Source organism: Lates calcarifer, linkage group LG5 (assembly GCF_001640805.2).
Source record: "Lates calcarifer isolate ASB-BC8 linkage group LG5, TLL_Latcal_v3, whole genome shotgun sequence".
Taxonomy (NCBI): Eukaryota; Metazoa; Chordata; class Actinopteri; family Centropomidae; genus Lates; species Lates calcarifer.
This window is the reverse complement of record NC_066837.1, coordinates 16,746,281-16,770,526: the sequence shown is the minus strand read 5'-3', so window position 1 is coordinate 16,770,526 and position 24,246 is coordinate 16,746,281. Positions and strand designations below refer to the sequence as shown.

The window sequence follows — 24,246 nt, the reverse complement described above, 5'->3', positions numbered from 1 at the left end:
CTCACAGAACATTTAAACTTTTTAAAATCATTTTTACATTGCTGTTTGTGCACAGATTAAGAGAGGGACATATGATGTGTTCACTAGTGAGCTTAAAGGTCCTGATAGGCACTTCTCAGACAGAGCCAGGCCAGAGGTGGCTAATGGATAAAAACCCAACACCTGCTCCCTCTCACAGTCTGTGTCCAATAGACGGCTACTTTAACGTGTTGTTGCCATGTTACCAGTCACTCCAGCATTTTTTTGTAGAACAATATCCATGACAACCTGTGAAAGTTCACATACACTGACACGGACCATGAAATATATTTGAGACTTGAATTGTAAACGTAGACCTTCATGTATAGGCAGAGAAGAGTTGTAGAGTTGCTCGGTAGAACAGAGTGCAGTGATTACATTTTCAAAACATGTCATCCACTGACACCGAAAACTCGTCAATTTAATGCAAATAAGGCTGTCGTATCTCTAAGAAAGTGTTATATTGCTTTCTAAGATCAAGTGTGATCTTTTGAAGGATGAAACATCTGTTTGTTTCAGATTAACATCTTGCTTGAGGGGAACTGGCCCTTTAAATCACTGTTGTACGCTTTTGTCAGTTTTCTGGAGAATCCTTTACATATGCTCAGATATTGGCAAAATTCCCTATATATAAAATATCTGGGTCCTGTCATTGTAGAAAAACAAGTCTTCCTCAATCCCACACCTGCAACACATCTGTGATGATTTAGGTTTGGATTAATGCAGCCACTGCAGTGTGAAATAGTGTTTCTTGAGACTCAAGACTGACCTTAAGTCTGACTCCCATCTCTCAAGAGATTTTTAAAGGCCAATTTTTGGACTTCCATTTATCAATAAAAAGTGCAATCTGGCAGTAAATCTGTGAGCGCATCTCTCATCAAGCAAATTGATGTTTTGTTTATCAACTACTGAAGCCAAGTTCCTACTTCTCAAAAATGAGAATATGCAGGTGTAAATTATGTATCTTATTTTTCAAACTGATTTTTAGCAACTTGAAGGTGGCTTTAAGACACTCATGATGGACAATTTTCTTTATTTTTGACATTTGGACTGATCAATTAATGAACTACTTGGAAAAAAAAATGGATAGATACATCAATAATTAAAGCAATCATTAGCTGCAGCTCTAGAAGACATTGTAGCCATTTATTTCACCTCCTGTTTCAATTCATTTAGTGCAATTGTCTTCAGTCATGTCATTCAGATTGATCAGCTTCATCTTTGGTTGATTATACTTCAGTGTACAGCTCTTACATATCCACTACAAATTCTAAAATAAATTGTGTATTCACATCTATGTTTAATCTAAAATCAAATTTACATTTCTATTTTATCTAATTATTTCAACTTAATTTAAATTTAAGCAAATTCCAGTGCTGGCCATTTTAGAAAAATCTTATTAAATCTAAGAGTAATCACTGAGTATATCTCCATTTCTTATCTTCACGATTATACATACCAATGCCAAAACATGTCCTATTGTGTCCTCTCACTTCAAGCACACACAGAAACATCTAACAACACACTGCATCAGAATCTGCCTGTGGGAAAATAGGTGGAAATATCAGAAAGGTGGGATTATGCCCCAACCACCTACCTACCCCAAGAGCACCCACCCATCCACCACACACACACACACACACACACACCCACACACACAGCCAACCACCAGCCCACCCACCAGTCCTCCATGCCTGCAGTGTTACTAAGGCTACGTCACAGCTGAATGCTAATCGATCTCCAAGTTAAACAGTTTTAACAAAAAAAAATCCAAAGTAAGAAAATGTTCGGATGTGCCCTGGGTGCACTATGGATAAATGCTCAAAGCAAAAAGCATCTCAAAATAATATTAATTGAGTGGTTTTGCAGACATACTGTGTGGCTGTAGACAGACTCACAGATGTCTGCACATACAAACAAACACCTCCTTGGCACAGTTAATCCATTATGCACAACCTCCATGCTGCAAGTGACTGCAAATGATTCACATTCTCCTTACTCGCTGCGCTTAGTTGCGACAGGGGCGTTCAAAATAGATTAAAATATTAGACAACCTTCTCTGCCTGAGAAGTGAAGAAGGGGCGTCGCATAGTTTTTCTTTTTTCTTTTCTTTTCTTTTTTTTTGGTTTATATTTACCCAAGGACAAAGCGAAGTCCAACTGGAAACCAAAGAAAAGAAAAATGTTAATATGCTGCTGCTCTGGGCAGAGTCATGAGGCTTCTGTTCTGTTTCTCCTGCCAAAACTGACAGCAGATTGCAAGGCAAATGTCAGGCAGTGTATTCTTCAGTTTAATAGTCTACCAGCCTTCACGTTTTACTAAAAAGCTTTGAATTCACTGGTCATTACACTGACGGTCTAAAATCATGTAATGTCGCTCACTCTTAACCTTAATTACTTTTCTTGCTACACTGGATCCAGTTAGAAACTTTAATAAATGCTCTTATCTCGTCCATTTCTGTCTGTTGTGGGGAGTAAGTTGGGCTCAAGCTTTAGTGCTTTACAGGCGTCCGGCAGCTGAAGTAGTTCAAATATCTGAAGCTATTCCCAAATAGATTCTGGCCCAGATCTGTTGCTTTGATGTGCACTTTGCTCTCTCAGTACAAAACCTACCCTTTCTGAATAATACTGACATCACAAGGACGTGATGAGGCAGAACAAAGCAGTGGGCATGGCAGTGAGTGACAGGACTTGGCAAAGAGAGCTGGATCTTCTGCAGTGATCACACTCTTATCCCTTGTGTTTAGCATATTGGAAATGGGCACGCTGCCCAGAACAAAATATTGGACAAATTATGCTTGTGTGTGTGTGTGTGTGGCATGGTCCATACTCCTACAACAGTGAGGGATGAGCCACGCAGTATGACTTGTGTTTGTTTGTGTATGTGTGTGTGTGTGTGTGTGAGTGTATGAGCATATGGGTTAAGTGTAAGTACGGCCTCACACACCTACAACTGCTCAGGGCGGCACGATGATCTTCATGATATCAATGACACGCACTCTCCCACAGTGGAAAATACAGTTACAGCCAAACAAAGTGAACTGAATGGTGAAACAGGTCTCAGTGTTAATCAATATTCAAGCTGATCTTATTTTGATTTAACCTGTATTTCATAAAAACATAAGGAGGGTCGCTTGCAAAGTCAAAAATGTCGTGATTAATCTAAATAAAGGCATGCAATTAAAAAAATAAGAGCATGTAAACAGTGTATGTGACATTAGTAATGTCAAAACCTGAAACCAGGAGTCTTTTGTTGTCATACCCCCTCTCACTGTCCCCACATTTAATATCTGTCTTTACTGTCACCTGTTAAGTAAAGTCAAAAATGGCAAAACATGCACTGAAGCTTTAAGTCACTTTGGATAAAAGTGTCTGCCGAACGAGTAAATGTAATGTAATATATAATTCAAAAAATAGAAGAAGCTAGAAAAGACAGAGAATAAGGTGTCATGGTGTCCTTAGGCACTGAGCCCCAAAACTGAAAAGTTGCCTTGGACAAAAGTGGCCAAGCCAAACAGCCATTAACAATGTCCAGTAAAGGCATAAGATGCCCTGAAAAACAATTCATTTAGAAATGGGTAGAAACGGACAGGACAGCGGATGAAAGAAAGAGATGATAGACAGAACTCTGTGGTGGGTATGAGACATGGTTACTGAAGAGAAAAAAAAGAGATGGAGACAAAGAAAAACGCTCAATGACCCTGGACTGAAAGATGGCAGAAGAATGGTCCAAGCAGGACACTAAAGACTATGATAGTGAAATCAATATCCAACATGTGAAGGCCTCATGATTAGTCTGATATGTTTATATAAGCTAATACAACACAGTCCAGTCAAGTAGGTGCTAGTCATGCACCTATAAGCTAGCTGCTAACTATTCAAGTGTCCCAGTGAGCTATGACAGTGTGACAGTGAGCCAACATGCACAATACCAGGATCCTGAGACTGTGGAAGCTGAATGGAATTCAGCCATCATCAATTTATTATTTACACCTGTGTTTTCGCCAGTGGCTTCAGTGCAAAAGGTTTACTGGCAGCAAGACTGAAACATTTGAATGAAGCTCAGCTCACTGTAATTGTAGCCCTAATGATGGTCAGTTTCCACCCTCATAGATGAACAACAAACAGGAAACACAAACATACATGTACACACACATACACGCACACAATCATTTCCCCTCCCTCGCTCCCCCCTCTGTCCCTCTGGTGTGAAAGTAGATCCAGGCAGTAAAGGGATCCAGATATTGTAATAGCCACTTAAATGGGGTCTACTCTAGCCCACAGCTGCTGCCTGCCTCTAGTCTATGCTGACCCCCTCCTCCTCCTCCTCCCCTCCTCCTGCCCTCAAGCCCTTTCAGCCCGTCCTGCTGCTGGTGGTTGGTCTTCCTCCCTGAGGGCACACAGGGCTGTTAGGCCACCATTAGTCCTGTTAATGGGCCTGACAACTGCGCCACATCCTCAGCATTTAGACCTCCTCTGTCTGAGATATGGATATCGACCACTTCAATGGAAATGTGGAGTTGGGGGGGGGGCTTTATTTGATATGTACATATAGGCATGAATGTTGTGCACAAACACACACACACACACACACACACACACACACACACACAGATGCTTGGTGTAGCCACAGTACAGTCAACTGAAAGGATGGAAACACACCACACTAACATGCACTCAGCATCTGACTAATATCAAAAGTGTGGTTTGACTCACCAGTGTGTTCTCCTTGTAAATGCATGTGTCTTTTGATGTGTGTCTTTGTGTTCCTGATTTTAGTTGGATACAAAGTCTGTCTTGCGGAAGTGTGGGTGTATGTCTTACTGTGTCTCTTTCTGTACAGTGTGCATTACTGTTCAACCTTTATGCTTTAAGTCCAACTGTCTACTGCCCCCTTTCCCTGGTTCCACCTTCTAAAATGTGAAGATTTGCTGCCTTTCTTTATTCCTTTAAATTAAATATCTATTGGTTGGACAAAATAAGACATCAAAAGTGCCACCCTCTGAGCTTATGATGGGTATACTCCATTAATTTTCATAGTGTAACAACTAATTAATCAAACTAAAACATCGTTAACATATTCATTAATAGTCAAAATAAGTTTTAGGTGCAGTTACACAGTTTTCACTACTTTCTGGCATTTTGCAGATGAAACAATTCACACAGCAAATAACCAGCAAACTAATTTATATTTTTAAAATAACTGTGAATTGTTGTTATACTCTGGCACATAATAATGAAACACCTGTGAATGACTCACAAATACAAGTCTACACACACCTACAAATATCATATTACTGACTGGGGAAACTACTGTATCTCTCTCTGCACTTTTAACAGCTGTGAAGTGACAGCAGATATCAAAAGCCACAGTTTAAATGTCACTGACATACAGAAGAGTGGGAAAGTACAGTTCAACAAAGGTAGAGCCGATGGTGGAGATGGCTGATCAGCAGCTTGTATTCTTTAGAATCTAGTCAAACTCTATCAAAGACAAGCATTTATCTCAACATCTTTAATTTGGTGTCTGCTTTAATCCACCGGACCACACAGTAGACGTACACTGCACCTGTAGGACTGGAAGCTGAACCACACTTGTACAGGAAATCTTCCAGCTTCGCTTGTCTACATTTTATAAATGATGAGCAGAATCATCCAGGGCTGAATATCTTGGCACAACGTGCAGCAAAAGTACTTTTATTGTAAATTAATTCACAAGGAAGCAGAGAGGCACTGGCAGACAATGGCTCTGCATAGTGAGCTTCGCCTGCTTCCCTTGATTAATTTCACGCACGCGCCCACCACACAGACGAAAAGCATCGGAGGAAGCTTTTACCAGTGCCTTCCCGTGGCTGTCATAATGTACAAGATATGGGCTAAGTGACTAGCCTACATCATGCAAATGCGATGGAATAATCTACTCCACCGACTCAGTCTCCATTAAATAGTCTTCACTCAACATACAACTGGTTATTATAGACTTGAACACAGAATATTGTGAATGTGAAACTGTCAAAACACAGGTTGGTCACCTGCTGCACTTACTACCGAACTTATTGGTGGTTCTTTCCTTCAGGCAACATGTCATATAGAAGGCTTTGTGTTGCCGAAACTAGGGTTGAATCATCTCATCAGACATTTTGCTACACTTCCTGTTGTGTTCTCTTTAATACACATTTAATAGGTGTATTAGGCTATTGTGGGTTATACTGCAAATCAATGAGCAAGCCTATTTCATGCCAGTTCTGGATTTTGATATGATTTTGGAACTAATGTGATGAAGTATTGTGATTAAAAAATAATTAAAATAATAAAAAAATTATGTGCCAGTATTAGTATTCAAAACAAATATCTTAACTCTTGCACTCTTTGCAACTAATAAACCGTTCATGGCAAACTTTTTCTAGATGACATGATTCTCATATGTGAACAAAGGAGGGTGAGGGGGGAATAACGTTCTCACCTGTAGCCTCCGTCTTCGGATGATCCCAGAATCATCCATGGCACGCGTGCGGGTTCACACCTGTCAGAGGGGGTCCTCGTGGCTCCTGTGGTTTCCAGGTGACGTGGCGAGAAGAAGCCCCGATCTCGCGTGGCTTTCAGCGAGCCAGCACTATTAGACAATTTACCATTAAACCGAGACGGCTGGCGGAGTGTCCTCTGCTTTTATCATCTTTTATCAGCGAAAAGCAGGAAATAATATCCGCTCATTTTCACCCTGACAAATAACAGCAGAGCGGTAACACTGGTGCAGCTTATTTCAGATATAAAAGCTGTATGTTCTCTCGAGTTACCACCTAAAAACTATCAGACGTGGAAGAAAAAAAAGGGGGGGGGGAAACTACCACTTCTGTGCCCGACCCCAGCTGACATCCCATGCTGATACAGAGACTACTGACTAGGCTGCTCTGGAGTGGGAACTGCTGATTAAGCGAGAGGCTGCACGGTGTGATCAGCGTGCTCTGCATGAGCTGAAGTCCAGCTGAGAGATAAAGAAGAAACCCCCCGAACAGTCCAGACTGTCAGACCAAAGGTTATCACACCCGAGATTAGACAAACCAAACAAGTTTGCAGACATCTTCACTCCAAGACACCCGGTGCGAATCACAGTTCATGACAGAAACTCACTCTTAAAACTCCAAGTAGCACATTGCACCGGTAACAACCAGTTCAACCACTGTCGTCCTCTCAAATCCTCCGATGGTCTGACAGGAATCCGCTACATATTAGAAGTCGCGAGCAGCCAGATCATATGCAACACAGCCTGTGTGCTGATAAGGCACCAGTGCATTCATATACACAGAGTTCACTGCGTGCATATTGCACATTCAACAGCAAATCTCGATTGTATGGCACACCCGCACGCTGTCAGAGCTTCTGTGCATTAAAAAAAAGGCGAGATCAATGAGAATCTGTAGCGACTCTACACGTCCCTATGGTGAAACACGCGCACACACACGTATATATATATACACACACACACGCACGCACCGGCAGAGAAAGCAGGTTGATCACATCACGCTTTCGTCCTCCATTAAACAGATTTCTCCTTTTCCCCGTGCTCGCACATTTACACGATGTGCTCACTCTCTCTGCTCTTCTTCCTCGTGAAAAACGATCTGTGGTTGCTACACAGGCTTAGCTCCATCCTCAGCTCCAACCACCCACTTCCTACTACCGTATGACGTTTAACCCCTCAGCGACCAGAGCCCTCTGAAGAAGAAGATCGTGGTCGTGCGAGTTGAAAGGTGGGTTGTTTTTCATCCCTTATTTTGGTATAGCAAGGTGTTTTAGAGGAGGAACTGTGGAGGAAGAAATCGGTGAACATGTTCCACCGAGGCATTGCAGATAAGAGGGGAAAACCTCAGATCAAAATATACTTTTGACTAGTTAGGTAGTGCATGCATGTGATTAATATGTCCTCACTTTGATAGGCCCCTTTAATCCCCACAAGGACCTTCTGATTCTAGCACCTTACATTGTGAATATCTTCAGTGGGTTAGACAAAATAATATAAACACTAGACAGAAAGTACTTATACTATAAAACAACTTTGACACAGTTACAAATATTGACAAAAATACGGGTCTTACAAGCTGCATTAATCAGCTATAAAAGTTGTTTTTTGATATAGATATATTATAAATGGTGAAAATAAAGACAACATATTTGAGCCTAGATGGGCCATATTATGATCCAGTGTGCATGAGATAATACATTTGTCAACTATGCGCTATAAAGTGGAATCAATAATAACATTGGTGATTTACTGATGCTATTATCTGGCCTCATTTCCAATTTGTCTTTAGTACACTAACATGCTAACCTAAGATGATTAGCCCGCTAACCTTAACTAACAATTATCTGTGTTATCGATCAATCTGGCGATTATTTTCACCATTTATTGATGAGTTGTTTGGTCTCACAATTTCCGAGAGCCCACAGTGACATCCTAAATTGTTGCTTATTTTGTCTGATCAACCACCAAAAACCTAAAGACCTGATATGAAACGGAGAAAAGCAGCAAATTCTCACCAACACAGAAGCTGAACATGGGAACAAGTATAATTTTTGCTTGAGAAACTTATTATAGTCACCAGACATTTTTTAGCTGATCTCCTTAATCCAATAGTATCAACATCATCATGTAAGATGACATACAATATACCGTGATAGAGGATCTTATTGATCTACTCGTATTTCAAGTATATGAACAAAGAGGAAGCAGCAGTTTGAAATTCGCAGACAGAGCTGTGACAGTGACATCCTAAATGGTTCTGACAGTTCCTGCTAACTTGGCATCAAACCACCACCTTAACATGACGTTTGCATAAAAGGGTATTTTGTTACTTCAAAGTTAAAGTGCTTATTCAGGAAGTGTTTACACTGTTTTATTTGGCTCCTGTAACTGACGTCGTCTAAATAAATTATCAGTCAACACAGACTGCCGTCATGCTTCCTTTGCTATTCCAATGAAAAATGGCATCAAGCGTTATGCATTATTCAACATTCACACCTGTCACACATGGGATTCACTGCCATGTAACATTTCATAGCTCCTCGCCCTTCAGTTACTTGCATACCTGATAAAAATGTTAATGAGTGAGTGTTGGCAAAGAAACATTCACTCACCGCGGTGATTTTTAGAGAAAGATCTTGTGCGCTTCAGACAGATTAACTGTGTTTTTCTGCAGGTCTAATAATCATACCAAGTGAACTTTCCTGTCTCCTGTCCTCTGAGTCTGCCAACAGATGTGGATGTATCGTCAATAAAAGAAATCGTCAATAACAGAAAACCACCACTAAGCAGTAGTAATCACTGACTGTACTGAAACATTTAAGGGCAAAGTCCATCACCGTGTTCACACAATGCAGTGCCTCTGTCAGGATGATGTTTCACTGTTAAACATTCTCACAAGAAAGAAAGCAAGAAAAAAGAGAAATGTTGGTCAAAGGTGGCTGGTGGGATGGATCAATGCGGAGAGAGAAAAACACACAAGAGGCCAGGCAGCTGGTCCGGCTCCAGCTCCGGGACGGAGAGAGACAAGAGGGAGACTTAGTGGCTTTTAGCATCGCGGCCTTAATGTTCCCCCCGTCTCTCCGAGCAGACGGAGCTGGCAGGCTTTAGTCCCTCTCACCCTGGGATTTACTGCTGACAGATCACTCTGAGTTCAACCTCCACACTCCACCACATCCACCACCCCCACCACTTCAAGTCGCTCACTGTCAGCCGCACATAAGTCCCTCATCTAATGGTGTAACAAAGCCATATAATTTCAATTAAAAAGGGGGCCTGGGGCTGCAAGTAATGATTATTTTCATTATCAATAATCAGTTAGTCTATTAAATATAAAAAACTAATGAAAATTCACAATTTATCAAACCCCAAGGTGGTGCCTTCATTAAAATATTCAATTTATTATCATATATAAGAGAGAAAAGCAGTAAATCTTTACATTTGAAAAACTAGGACAAGCAACCGTCTGGCATTTTTGCTTGAAAAATGACTGAAACAACTAATTGCTTTTCAGAATAGCTGCTGATTATTTGTCTGTCAATCAAGAACTCGATTAATCAACTAATCGTTGAACCATCCACAACTCAAGCAGTGGAAAGGACAGAATAATACTTGGGTACATAAAATTATCATTTCTAAAGTTCACGCTCACAAGTCTAACGGCCTCTGAAATGAAAGCAAACTTCCCTGTACTTGCTTTTCATTACAGACAATCTACAACACACTCTAGATGACATTAAGCTTTTTTTAAAAGTTGTGAAGAATAATCACACAGGATTTGTTTAGTATAAATTTGTGTAAGAGATCACTGTGTTTTGCCAATAGTTTAAGAACTGAGGTTAACGACACCTTGCAGGTCATTATTGCTGAGTCAGTATCTCAAATAAATCTCATCCAACAAAGTACCCAAGTATTTTTAGGTCTGGGTTGTTTCAACGGGTCAGCCATGAATAATTGCTGTAAAACTGTCTGTGTCCTTTAGTGAAGTGATTTTTTTTTTTTTGTTGTTGAGAAAACAGTCACTCTGTAGCTGTTCTGTTTGTTTCAGCTCTGTTTCCAAAGTCAAAAATGAACTTTCAGTCTCAGCTTTTACAGCAACATGGACGAGATATCTTTAAGCGCTTGAAAAAAAAAAAGAAGACATCTGAACATCATCTGGGCAAACTCCATCTGCTGATGAGGATCATGCGATATATTTGAAAGCTCCAGCACATCGACTTAATAAACCTTGTGGTGACATTATTTTTTCAACAGCTGTTTCCAAAGTCAAGAATGAATTTACATGATCTAAAATTATTTCTTTGGAAAGCACCAGAAGAAGCAGGATATTATCCAAAACTCTTACAAAAATGGTCGTAAGTGAAAATATGTTAATAGCATAAATGTGCATTGGTGTCAGCAGGTGAAAAATGATGTTTCAGGGAGTGACCCAGTTACCAGCTTGTCTGATGTCTCTAGCACATTTAGCCTATGCTGCTTTTCTTATTAATATTAAATAATTAATGGAGGCACATGAATTTTACATCTTTTTTGTTCATTAGGTGCTGTGAGATTTGGGGAGGGGAGGAGGCGGCAGCATAGTTTATACAAGGCACAGACTTTTTGCTATTTCTCTGTGCAAAAGCTCTCAAAACATGATGTCACCCTTTTTCAAAGGATGCCCTGAGGGAGGTCAGATGGGGTCAGCTCTCTGCAGCCAAAAGCTTGGCAGGGATGGGATTTGGAATATGCCTGCCGCTTGTGCAATCCCATTTCCTGTCCTGGTAAGCCTAGAGCCACGTCAGCTCACATCTCTTCATAGGCTGCAAGTGCCTCTCCCTGCATTCAAATCTGCTGTGTGTGTGTGTGTGTGTGTGTGTGTGTGTGTGTGTAGGTTGATGAAAAAATCAGCATTCCCCTCACAGACACAAACATGTAACATGTAAACATTATTTTAAGTCTTCCCCTAGCGATTAGTCACATCACTCTGTGTGCAGGTGTCTTTAGGATGTACAAGGAGTAAACAAAATAACATAAAACAAAATTCAATTCAGTCCATTTGAACAGCCCTGCAATGAATATTGTCTTTGTAAAACCTATATATGTTTTGTGTTGAGAATGTCAGAGATTTAATTCTGCAGTTATTTTAAGGCCATAGCTTGTGGTGTTTTGTATGGGATTAGCATAGCATATTAGGGCTGCAATTAACAAGCATTTTTCATTTGTGATTGATCTTCTGATCATTTGGTTTATAAAATGTCAGAAAATCATAATTTCCCAGAAGTCAAGGTAGCCTCTTCAAAGTACTTGTTTTGTCTGATAAACAGTCTAAGTCCCAAAGAAAACCAGAAAATAATGGCATTTGAGACTCTGCATTGCTGCAGAATAATTTTCTGGCTGCTCTTTTTTTTGCCATGTCATTGGGGAAACTACAAATGAGCCAAGCTGTATTTTATTGAGACTAAAAAAGTCTCAGGTCAGCAAAGTAGCTTTATCAGCAACAAAGTACCTCCATTACACCCCACGCCCCTTCCCAGTTTCAAAACCACTGGACTAATTGATAACACAACTGACTGTTTGTTGATATTGTGTTGATGTTGTAGTCTACTCAGCTAAATGCAGGGGCTGGGACAAAATAACACGGACACATTAAAATATAATTCATTCCAAACACCCTTGAGGCTGAACACTGGGTCTGCTAATTCAGATGCACCTCATTTATTAAGACTGCGGGAAGTACACATTAAAATCACAACCCAATAATGAGTCTATCTAATTGAGCATCACAGAGGACAAATCCTCATAAAATGATTATGTGAAGACATCCAGGGCATACCAGCAATAGTGCTGCTTTTGCCTTTAACTTAGTAATAACTAATTTAGTCATTTGAAAGAAGCTCCTTCAATCTGGGCAGTCATTATTTGGTCCATTTGAAGCTCTTAGTTTGTCTCTGTTGCTGTGTATGAGCTGATTGCCACATCTCTTTAATAGCTGACTAGCTGCTGCTAATTGGCATTCAACCTAATATGACCTGACACTGCTGCAGTGTTTTGTAATTGTGATTGTGTTAGAGGAGCTGTGTTTACGTTGTTTACCATCTGTAGGTTTCAATTACCTACTTCTTGTTGTGTACATTGATGTGTACTACTTTCAGTGGTCAAATACAGCATTACTCAGTAGCTCACACTCCATTAAACCTTTTCACAGCACACATGACTTGCCGGAGCACTTAAAGCACAGGTGAAATTATTAATATTAATGACTCTGAATGAGTACATGCACACTACCAAGGCCAAGGAAAAGGTAAAACTAAATTCACTGCAGTCATTCATTTTCCTATAACATGTCAAAATGTACTATAATGACTACAAAACTAGTTTCTCATTTAAAAAAAACAAACACAGAATTTAAATCTTTTATCCCCAAACTCTCCACTTGCATTCCCCCTTTTATCCTCCTCATCTCCCCTTATTGTCTTCTTCATATAGACATTCATTCTCTTCCATTAGCTCTCCTTGTCCTGCAGATACATTTCCTTTGGCCCTCGATTCCTTAAAACCCCTACACCTCCTTTCTCCTCCTCTCAGCTCCCACCTTCTCCTCATTTCTAGTCCTGCCTGTCTTGAAGAAGTGGGTCACAGACTACAGCTGTGCTAAAAGCCTAGTCTGGGAAGAGGAGCTTTCTCTAAATAAAACACCATACAATCAGCAGTCTCAGGGGTGCCTCATCACACATACATAAACCCAACAAAGACAGAGAGAAGAGGGGAGGGAGTTCAAGAGGGAGAGATAATGTATATGCAGTTTGATCGGTTAAGTGTGTTTCTATGGCCTTGTTGTCTCTGTAAAAACAGAGGGTCAGTTCCGCTCACATCTTATACAAGCTTTTAATCACAAACTAATGTTTCTGTGGAAGTACTGATAAGAGTGTCATATTAGTTAAGATTGTTAAGTTTTTAGAGAGATCGGTAGTTTTGATTCACTGTGAAACTTGAAAGTATAAAGTAGATGTATTGTGAGTATTCTACCAGCTGTTGGTTTCAGTTGAACATTCTGTTGCTATAGCAACACCTGCTGGCACAGTTCCACAGGTTGTTTAACTGACATTGTTGCATCCTCCATTTTGTCAGATCTGTGACTAAGCAACTATTGATTTGTTTATTATATTTATAGTATATTATTATTATTTTGAATCTTTAATTATTTGTTGGTACTTTTTTATATCTGTTGTATTGGTTAATTATTAGTTTAACTGTTCATCTGTGATCAATTTGCTGCTAACCAAACTGTGTTGCTAATACACCATTATGGGCTAGCTACCTGCTGATGTTAATGCAATAGATTTTAGTCTTTTTATTTTAATTCTCCTCAGTGCTGCATGTTTGCAAGATAAGTTTCAGTGGTGGAAGAAGTTCTTGAATCCTTTCCTGGTAGTACAAATTTTGAGTTTTGAGTTTCAAAATACTCCAAGTGTTGCATTAAAAATCCTACTTAAGTAAAAGTTAGAAGTATTATCAGCAAAATGAAACATCAATACTAAAAGTACCAGTGTTGCAATATAATGCCCCATTACTGATGACTCAATGTGACACTATTAATATGATGAATACTGATGCATCAATGTGTAAGCAGCATTATGTTGAAGCTGCTGGATTTAATTACAGTCAGGTAGTTTAGTGCAGTGGTTTCCAACCTATGCAACTGAACCACAAGAGCTGCAGGAGTAATATAAGGGACTGTGTGACAGCAGAGGAAAGAAGAAAAAACAAAGCTCTGATTGGACTTTAATCTTTGATTTTGTTGATTTTTGGGTAATTACAGTGAGGAGTTTAGAGGAACTGCTAACAACTCTGACATCTGTGACAATGGGCCTCAACTAGATGTTGTTTTTTGTCACATGTCAAACTGGGTGGAAACCACAACTTTAATATTCAACAATGTACGTATTTTATGAGCTTATCTTACGTTATTGATGTATAATCTTAACATTTTAAATGAAATTATTTTCTTATCTAAAAAGTAACTTGTAGTTCAAACGTTTAAATGTTATGGATTAAAAATTGCCATATTTACCTCTGAAATATAGTAAAGTATGAGTATAAACATGCAGAAAGTTAAAATATTTAGTTATGTACAATGAAACAACGAAAGAAACAGTAACTCACAGACTACTTTTAAAAAAAGTTATAAGATATTAGCATGCTCTACTGCAACCTAAAAGTCTCATGTACTGAAATTCTCACAAGGCAAAAAAAGATTAGTTTTCATTTTGGGGCAATAGGGACACCATGTGGAAAGGATTTGCTATTCCAATTAAAATGAGCCACCATATGTCGAACAGGCCAAGAGAAATGTCAGGGCTCTAGAGGGAAATTGACGAAGATAATTCAATATGAAGGCCAGTTACAACAGAGTCTGTGGAGAGCAGAGATAGCACTGGTGATCCACAGATAAGAAGCAGCTTTAGATCAGACTGCTCCATTTGCAGATGCACTGGGAATAAGTAGCATGTGACGCCGAGCAAAGATGTGACGATTGTCGTATGAATAATAATTACAAAAGTGATGACAAATGAGGAAACTGCTGAATGATCTTTAAATCTACACCCAGGAAAATCTGATGTTAAAGAACCACTGACAGAACCTATGTGAAATGCCAAGCGGAAGTTCCTGCAGTTTAATGAAGAAATCCTCAAAGGTCACTTGGCGCTGGCATTTCACCATCTGTTAGTTTTAATAAGATGGTGCAGATTGTCTTTGATTTTGTACTGAGCAAAGCATAATCAGCTACATTTTTTTACTTTTTAAGTTCATTATAGTGAGCAGTTTATATCACAAATATATGTATTGGTTTCTTTTATAGTTTTTGGACAGTAGCAGTTGTTGGTATAAAAACAGGAATTGTTTTTTGAAGGGGATTTTTTTTTTAAATCACTTTTACAAAATTAAATATAAACTAGTGACATTTTTGTGAAATCCATGTTGTAATCTGTTGTTGCTATTCACACATAATTTTACAATTTTTACACCAGTTGCAAAATATTTAACAAGCATCAGTCTTAAAATCTGTAAAAACTTTATTAAGCAATTATTGCTTGAACTGTTACATGGATGAGCGCATCATGTACTTCTATTACAATCTGAAAGCTAATGCACCCTTTTGTTTGCCAAATGAAGTCAAATAAGAAAGGAGAGCCAGTGTTGATCTGTCCATACAAGGCACTACCAATATGGTGATACACTAAAGGGACTAAACAAATAGTTACAGAGCATGTTACTCCACTTAGCGCTAATATTTATTTCTTGTCATTTTCTCTCACTCATAGTTGAAGCATCTTGTATGACCCTGACTGTTTTGCTGCCATTCATTCATTCATTCATGAAATCCTTCTGTGTCAGTAGTGGAAAAGAACCAGTGCAATCCAATTAGCACAATTAAAGAGATGCCACGAAAAGAAACTGGGACTACGGGTAACAACCTCAGGGATTAGAGACCTGCTGACCCCATGTGACCTGGGTCATGGTGAGAAGGAGCTGTCCTTGAGGCTGACAATAGCACGAACATCCCAGATGATAGTATAGATTTTTTTTGCCGATGGATGAACAGAAATGCCACTTAGTTCTTGTGTCACTGTGTTTTCACACAGTATGCTTCAACAATGACAGCTTCCTCAGCAGTAATAAGGAAAACAGTGTAAACATATCCTGAGGTTGTAAAAATGAGCAAGAACTAAATGATTTGGCTGAAGCTAAAGTATAATATGGTTTGCAATAAAGGTGCAATTACTTATTACAAATCACTCGTCTGTGTAACACATTGAATGTCATCCTACATTATCTTCCTGTTTACCATACATAAGGATAATAGTGATGTGGGATTTGAAGATATTTTAGTTATAAATGTCTAATGCTGTTGGTTAAATGAGGACAGATAACTTCTAATTTTAGTAACTATTAATAATATAAAGTCTTTACAGACAAACAATGTCCTTGGCCATGGACATTTAATAAGATAACAATTTTCTGTACTCAGAATGTTGATTTGAATTTTTAGGTTGAGTTTAATTGTATAATTGTCCCCTACCGTTTCTTAATCTTCTTCCTAGTCAATCAGCCTTGATCTTTGATTGATCTTCTTTTCAGTCTCTACTCTCTTATGTCACCAGACAGTGCGTGTGCAGAAAAGTACAGTAGTCTTGGATGACAGTCTAAAGTGACTCATTCTGGCAGTTCTTCTGGTATCAATCACAGACCACGATCAATGGAAAATCAATCGAGGTGCCAAATATCAGTAGGTTCTAATCTTCTTCACCTCATGTGCAGCTCTGTGTGACTTGTCTGCAAAGAAATATTGGTACTCATCATTCATTCATTTATATAGGATTAACACATCAAACTTTTATGAGGTAGAAATAGTTTTACAGAGACCAATCCATAACCTGACATCTTTGTACAATATTTCATCTTTTTCATTTATTTTTAGCCATGCTCGCACCATGGCCGTAGGAATGGCAACATCAACCTGTCAGTTGATGTCAGTCCACCACTTCAGTCCAGACTGAAATATCTCAACTAAAATTATATAGATCACCACGAAATTTTGTACAGACACCCGTGATTCTCAGAGGATGAATCCTACAGACTTTGGCAATCCTCAGATTTTTGCTTTAGTTCCACTAGCAGGTCAGTTTTCACTTGTCCTAACAAATAATTTCAACATCTCCTGGAAGGATTTGCACCAAAATTTGATACAAACACTTGTGGTTCCCACAAATGCATGATGATATGACTTATTTTTCTGGCACCACCATGAGGTTCACATTCATGGTTTTGATTGAAATGTCTAAACAACTTTTGGATCAACTGCCAGGAAATTCTTTTATACACATACTCAAGCCCTCTTTAGGAAAAAACTGTAATCTCTGTGATGATCCCGGATTTTCATCTAGTATCATCATCAGGTAAAAATCTGTATTTGTTCAATACTTTGACCAATTATCTGCAAACAACTAACATTTACATCTACTTCAGTTGTCTTTTGTTTATTGGTAATCAGCAAATATTAGCATGCTAACATCATAACTAAGACAGTGAACTTGGTATAAACATTACACCTTACCAGTTAGTATTTAGCACAAAGCACTGCCTCACAATACCCCTATCATGGTTGTAGACCCTTGGTCTTTTTGTTATTTTGTGTTACTATCAAAAGTGCAAAATGTATGGAAAGTTTATTAGAGTCATGAAGGGTTTTTTTTTTTTTTTTTGCAACATTTGTGTACTATTAAACCAAACACAGATATGTGGAAATGATCCTCATGACCGACTACATGCCTCTCACGTGTCATACAGTGCAATCATTGCTTATGCCCTTTGCTAACTATGTTTACAGTTATTACTGTTTCCAAGCCTCTATCCCATAAACAGCTCCTATTCATTCACTAAGGCACAATGGCAGGGTGATCTAATAGAATTGCATTAGACAGTCTTAAGCTGAAATAGATCGCCACCTTACTACTTTGCTGGCATGGGCTAACTATTTTTAATCCCATTGACGCAGTAGGACACCAGGCTACTTAGGGGGATTAGATGAGGAGCCTGGAGAGGTTATAAATGGACGTAGAGGTGGGGATTAGAAGAGAATCAGACAGAACATAACAGATCAAGCCCAGCGACGTGTTGGTGAGGACAGATAGATCCAGACACCTCATGCTGAGACTGCAGCAGTTCTACTGAGGTGCCAACAGTGAACCTACCGAAACCAGCTTGTGGACTTTGCCCGCAGCTTTCTGACATCCAAGCATCATCCATAAACATGGAGCCTGTGGCCCAGACGGTGACCGCCTCTGCAGCCTTTGACAGAGAGACTTTCCCCAGGAAAGCCCTGCGAGCAGCCCCCAGAGGAGCCTCGTCTCATTTTGTGGGGAGCTCAATCATGATCCTGTCCTCATTTGCGGTCTCCACTTTAGCTATGAACTGTGGGAAGAGGATCCAGGAGTCCAGACACAAACCCAATGGGGACTAGCAATGGTGGACAGATGGATATATGTCTTTATTTTTTGGTTAACCTTTGTCAAGTCTGGCAAATCAATGAAGAATTTATTTTTATGATGCTATTATGGACACCCCTTTATAGCCAGCTGCCTTTTGTGTTCCCATAGTGAAATGTGATGTGTGTTGAGTCATTCTGAGTCAGAGGAGGATGGAGCTCTAATGGGATGTGGGACAGACCAACAACAGAAGAAGAGCACTGACTGCTGTGATTTCTGAGAAGAAAGCATTTGGCAAACACCTCAAGATCCAACTATACGATGCCAAGCACACTCTCTTGGGTTAATACAGATTACACTGTGATATTTAAGGAGGGGAAATGTATGCAGTAATACCATCAAGCCTCATCCTCCCGTTTACCTCATACTTGTATCAGTAGCCTCAACATGTAAGACGTAAAAATGATCATAGAAAAGAGAAGAATCTCAAGATGTGACAGTTCAAAATGTCTGCTCTTGGTGGTGATGAAAATGTCATTTATGGTCATTATCTATATCAAGACATAATATCAGTACTAGAATAAAAGCAAACCTTCTTTAGTTGAAGAAAGGTCTTCACAGTTTTCCACAGTTTTGTGTGTTACTCTGTAACACAGAGTATCAAAAATTATCATGTAGGAAAAGCTTGTATTCAGTGCTTACACAGAAACGTTTTGATTGGACAAATCCATGTTACATACCAATTCTGAGAGTGTTCACAACGGGAAATGACAACATGAAGTATTCTCAAACTGGATAGTATGTGTACTAAATAGTTTTTTTGTTTTTTGTTTTTGAGTGTGCTATCCATGCACTCCATTGCAGTGTCCAAAGGAAATGGAGGAAGATGTTCACAGCTGGAAAATTTTAAGTAAATTGAAAGGTAGTGGTGAAACAGGTCAAGAAAAAAAAAAAAAACCTTGCGAAAGATATTTTGCTTTCTGTTTGTAGAGTTTACTTTGTAGTGACTTTCCAATGACACAGCTTGACAGATGTCTGACATTGAACATACAGCTGAATTTTTTGTTAGTATAAATTAGTGGTATGTTTTTTAAACATACTAACTGCTAAAACAGTACCTTACGACACTTAGCATGTCGTATATACTGTATAGAGTTAATCAATGGAATGGATTCAGAACACAGTTAATAATTTGAGTGTCTGCGCAGCAAGTTGTGCTCAATGGTTTCCATTCTGTTGTCCAGCCATCAGAACATGGCTGTGTTCATGACCTATAATAGTTCATATGAGGCACTGATGTTGCTTCTCAAAGTCCTGGTGCATTTTGTCCTGCTGCCTCAGGAGGGCAGTATTGGCATTGGAAGAGTGCAACTTTCCAACAAAGTCTTGCTGCTTCTTTGGTAAGTATGGTGAAGAATTTTAAAATAAGGGTTCTTAGGAAGGAAAAACATTAGTTTTAAACATTATTTTTATGTATTAAAAGAACAGGTATAAACAGAACAAATAAAGAAAGACTGTGGTTCAAGTTTGCAATGGTGATACAAACATCAAATGCACATCTGTGCCCAAAACTTTCAAACACTGAAGATTTCACAATCGAGCTTTTGATTTCCAGTATGTATGTGCATGTCCCGTAATGTCTTCAGAGTGTGTCGAGGCTCTTCAGCCTCCGCTCAGTGAAGAAGCGGTGTGTCTGGTGGGTTGGGTTTTGGTCGTTACCTCCAGCTGAAGCACCGAAGTAGGACAACATGGACCTGTTGTTTTTCCGTTGTGCCGCCTTCTCCCCATCCTCCTCGTCATCATCCCTGAGGGCAGATTTAAGAAAACAAGACAGATTTTTACACTGTGGTTAGACCTTGTCTCTTGAGGTTAAGTGATTTGCACAGACATTAAGTGTGACCTGGAAATCAAAGGGGTTGTGGTTTTCACACTCTAACACATGTAAGTATTTTTATCTACACACACATTTTAGTCAATTTTTTTTGGCTGCTATGGACTCAGAAAAAGTTTCAAAACATTTTTAACGCCTTTTCTAAATCCTTCATATCTGCTGAATACTTCAAACTGTTACTGGCAAACTAAATTTCTTCATAAATCATGTTTTAATGCTGATTTCAATGGTATTCTCCTTTAACTCCCTATATCATCCTCTGCATTTATACATCTAAACACTTTGGTCAAAATCAAGTTCAAAGGCTCTTTACCAGTGGACAGTCACTGCCTTGCTGTCCATCAGGGTTTGGGCAGTGCTCCAACTAAATCGAACAAACTGAGAGTAACCAAACACTGGGTCCAAGTACTTCAGCAGCCACGCTTTAGTCTTAGGGTCTGAAAAACACAGGAAAGAGTTGGTCTCAGTTTATATACATGCAGTTTCTACATTTGTCTTGTTTAGGTAGTGTTATAGGTGACACAAAGATATGTCATTATGGGAAGATTATAATAGCTGTTGATTGTTTCTCTTACCATTCGGGTATCCTGAGCCGTAATCTGTATCCACCTCTCCCAGGTCCTCTGAAAAATTCCAGCCTTTCACAGCACGATCCCTGGCAACCTGAAAATGATCGCACAACATAAGCAAAGTAAAGCAAAGACCAAATCTGAACAGACCTTAAAATATTGACATTGACATTTTTAGTGGCACCAATAAACAACTGCTGTTGCTCATTATTCAATCTGCCCTCAGCTGATTAAAAAACTCAGAACTCTGCTGCTGTGAAGATGGACTAACTAGACTGTTCTGATGCCAACACACACACAGTAATTCACTTTGCTGAAATCAAGTAAGATATCAACTTATAAGACCAAGCTACATCCTTTTAAATGTTGAACACATGTCAGTGCAGAGTACTGGTTTCAGATCACAGTTCTATTAGGAAGGAAATTCATTTTGTAGCACCAGTTGTTTGTCATATATTTCCTTCCCTCATCTAAAGGGAAAGATGTGGGAAACTGAATATTTGCCATACTATTCCCATTGGTCATAAGATCATTATCTTTCAGTAAAGACAGGAGGATAGGGACGTCCAGGGGCTAGCAAAGTGCAATAATGAAGAAAGAGGCTGGATAGCATCTTGATGATCCTCACTGACCTTCGCACAGATACTGGCTGCACTGACAATGGGGAAGAGGGAGTCGGCCTTTGGCCTCACAGTCACCTCGATACCCGGGAACCGCTGGGAGAGTTTCTCCTCATACTTCTCTGCAGGGGCCAACTGTGTCCACATAAACCTGCAAAACACCGGGACAGATGAAAGAAGGCAGACCAACAGAGTGAAGAGAAAAGGAGGATCAGAGGAAATGAGTAAAGACAGAAAAAAAGAGAAGTTGGCAAGAAAGTACGACATTAAAGCATAATTCATTTATTTATACACAGCACAAAAGTAAGACCTACACAACCCAATCAAACATTAGATGTGCACATTTATACTCATGTAAATTACTTGTTTACCTCTTTGAGCTGTACTCCACTGTCCAAGGCATACTGTACTAGGCCGATCGCTGTATCATGTGAGAGCGCATTCAGGTTGTATTTTGTCCTTGAAGCAAAAAAAAAAAAGAAAAAAGATTATGTTAGTGTGTGAATTTCAGTAACAAGCCTTTGTCTGTGTGTATGATGCCATATGTGCAATACCTCTGTAACATGCTGGTAGAGATGATGTTGGGGGAGAGAATCTGCAGCGCCCAGCCCACATAATTTCTGGCTTCATCCAGTTTTTGGAAAAGATTCTCTCTTTCTGCTTCTGTTAGGGTCTTTGAGTCTAGTAAGGGAGTGACAAAATGCATCAATCAGTACGCATATTAACTTGCAAGTAGCATCTATTAACTACCTGTGCACCGTCCTGCAAAGATACAGGCCAACAGGATTACCTGCCACTTTCAAGTCTTTCAGCTGCTCCTTTTTGGAAACTGGACAGAAACATATGCCATATACCATGGGCCCTGGATCACAAAACATATAGTATAAGTATGTATACCACACGCCTTCATGTATAGTCATTGCTAAAACAAATGACAGTTAATCAGATCATTATCTAAACATCATACCTAGCACAGGCCCCCTGCCTGCCTCATCAATGCCCAAACAACAGTCCTCTATCTTGCAGACATCAGGGATCTGGGAAGCCAGTCGGCAGCTGACAGAGTTGTCTTTTTCAAAGGGACTGAGATCCATGACTGCTGGCAGAAGAAACACAAAATAAAGAATTTTTTTGGAAATAATTTATCGGAGCTGCCCTCACAGTCCACTGACCTTAACATCCCTGAAAATCTGTGGGCATATCTTAAACATGCTGTCTGCAAGGAAGAGTGTCAGACAAGTCCTAAATCAAGAACAGAAATGTATCTGTTCTTTAAGTTCACGAAATACAAAAACAACTGATTAATTTCTGTTTTTGGGGGGGGGGTACAACAACTCCCGGTCATGTTAGCTACACAAATGACACATACGTATGTTGCGTTGTACTGTGCTATGATGCTGTAGCTGAATGCTACACCTGTTGATATAACACTGTCAATTATAGAGCAGTAATAGGTACCACAGAACCAAATATATATTTGTAAAATGTAGAGTTACTATTACACAAATTCTGTGTAAACAGTTATTACCTGACACGTACAGTCAATATGTGGAACGTTTGATACTCGGTTTTTGTACGCTTACGTTCACATTTACGTGCCCCCCGCCCCCCTTCCAAATAAAAGGCTTCCGCATTCACCTGGGCCCTTCTGTTGTGGTACTCCACGGGAGAAGTAAGTGGCGATATGGTCATAAAAAAATCCTGTATTTCAGCCTCTCTGTTGACACGGTTGTAATGTGCTAACATATTTCTGTCATTTACTTTGTGCAGGGGCAAACTTCTGTGATCACGACTGACCGGAGACTTTCGTTATTTACCTCTTTCTGTCAGGTAGGTTTCTGTGTTTTAATGTATTGTACTGCAAGTTTCTGTGAGTCAGTAAACGGAGACCCCCTCCAAAGATACCCATAGTGTGGGCCTTCACATCATAACATAACGCAGGACACCGCCGGTTACACTGACACGATTTAAACTACTGAAACGGACCTTTTTAACGAGAATACGCAGAAGTTTTCTGTTTAAACGACGAGTTTAGGTTTCCCAGAGGAAACATTTAGGCAGCACATTTCATGATAAACCTGACTAAAGCCAGTTCTTACCTACTTAAACGTTGACGTTTGTCAGCCTGGTGTTGTGTTAGTGCAGATTTGGCGCCCCGGGAATGACGTATGCTTCTTCTTCTTCTTCTTAAGAATGTTTAAAATTGTAGGCGCGTTACCGCCACCACATGGTCTGGAGTCTGACCTGGAAACTTTAAGCTCAATAGGATCCTGTTATTAGTCTTAACAATACATATTTTCAGTGCTGGAAAGTAACGAAGTATATTTACTCAAGTACTGTTAAGGTGTAAAGCACAATTTTATGGCACTTGTATTTTCCATGTGTAGCCTATTTCCATTTTATGCTTCTTTATACTCCATTTTCGGAGTTGCAGTTACTTTTAAGATGAAGATTTTACATGCTGGATAATATAACAAGCTTTTAAAGCACAACAACTTTAAATCAGTGGTTTCCAACCTTTTCCACAGTGTGTAGTCAGACTCTCAGTTGTTTACAGCTCCACCAAATAGCCCAGTGATTTTTTCCTCTAAACGTCTCACGTGGTTTAATTTTCAATAAATGTTCAAATGATCCAATATCTCACCAAAAATCAGAGTTTAGAG

General features: G+C 39.4%; 2 protein-coding genes and 1 long non-coding RNA gene across 4 annotated transcripts in view; 1 reads left to right on the top strand and 2 right to left on the bottom strand.

The window, feature by feature from the left end:
- mast1a (microtubule associated serine/threonine kinase 1a) overlaps positions 1-7,682 on the bottom strand; it is a 64,993-nt gene extending 57,311 nt beyond the window's left edge. Inside the window, exon 1 of the mRNA XM_018665139.2 lies at positions 6,481-7,682. Coding sequence (XP_018520655.1) covers positions 6,481-6,519 — 39 coding nt within the window. The 5' untranslated portion in view covers positions 6,520-7,682. The remainder of the gene's footprint in view (positions 1-6,480) is intronic.
- Positions 1-24,246, top strand: part of LOC127142488 (uncharacterized) — a 293,661-nt gene that overhangs the window by 205,093 nt on the left and 64,322 nt on the right. The gene's annotated exons all lie outside the window — the stretch shown is intronic.
- rnaseh2a (ribonuclease H2, subunit A) lies at positions 19,954-23,750 on the bottom strand. The gene is given in 10 exon segments (XM_018665146.2): positions 19,954-20,308; positions 20,708-20,831; positions 20,970-21,057; positions 21,596-21,712; positions 21,714-21,734; positions 21,955-22,042; positions 22,138-22,264; positions 22,374-22,445; positions 22,551-22,679; positions 23,683-23,750. Coding segments are annotated over 9 exon segments (927 nt in total). The 5' UTR covers positions 22,678-22,679; positions 23,683-23,750; the 3' UTR covers positions 19,954-20,145.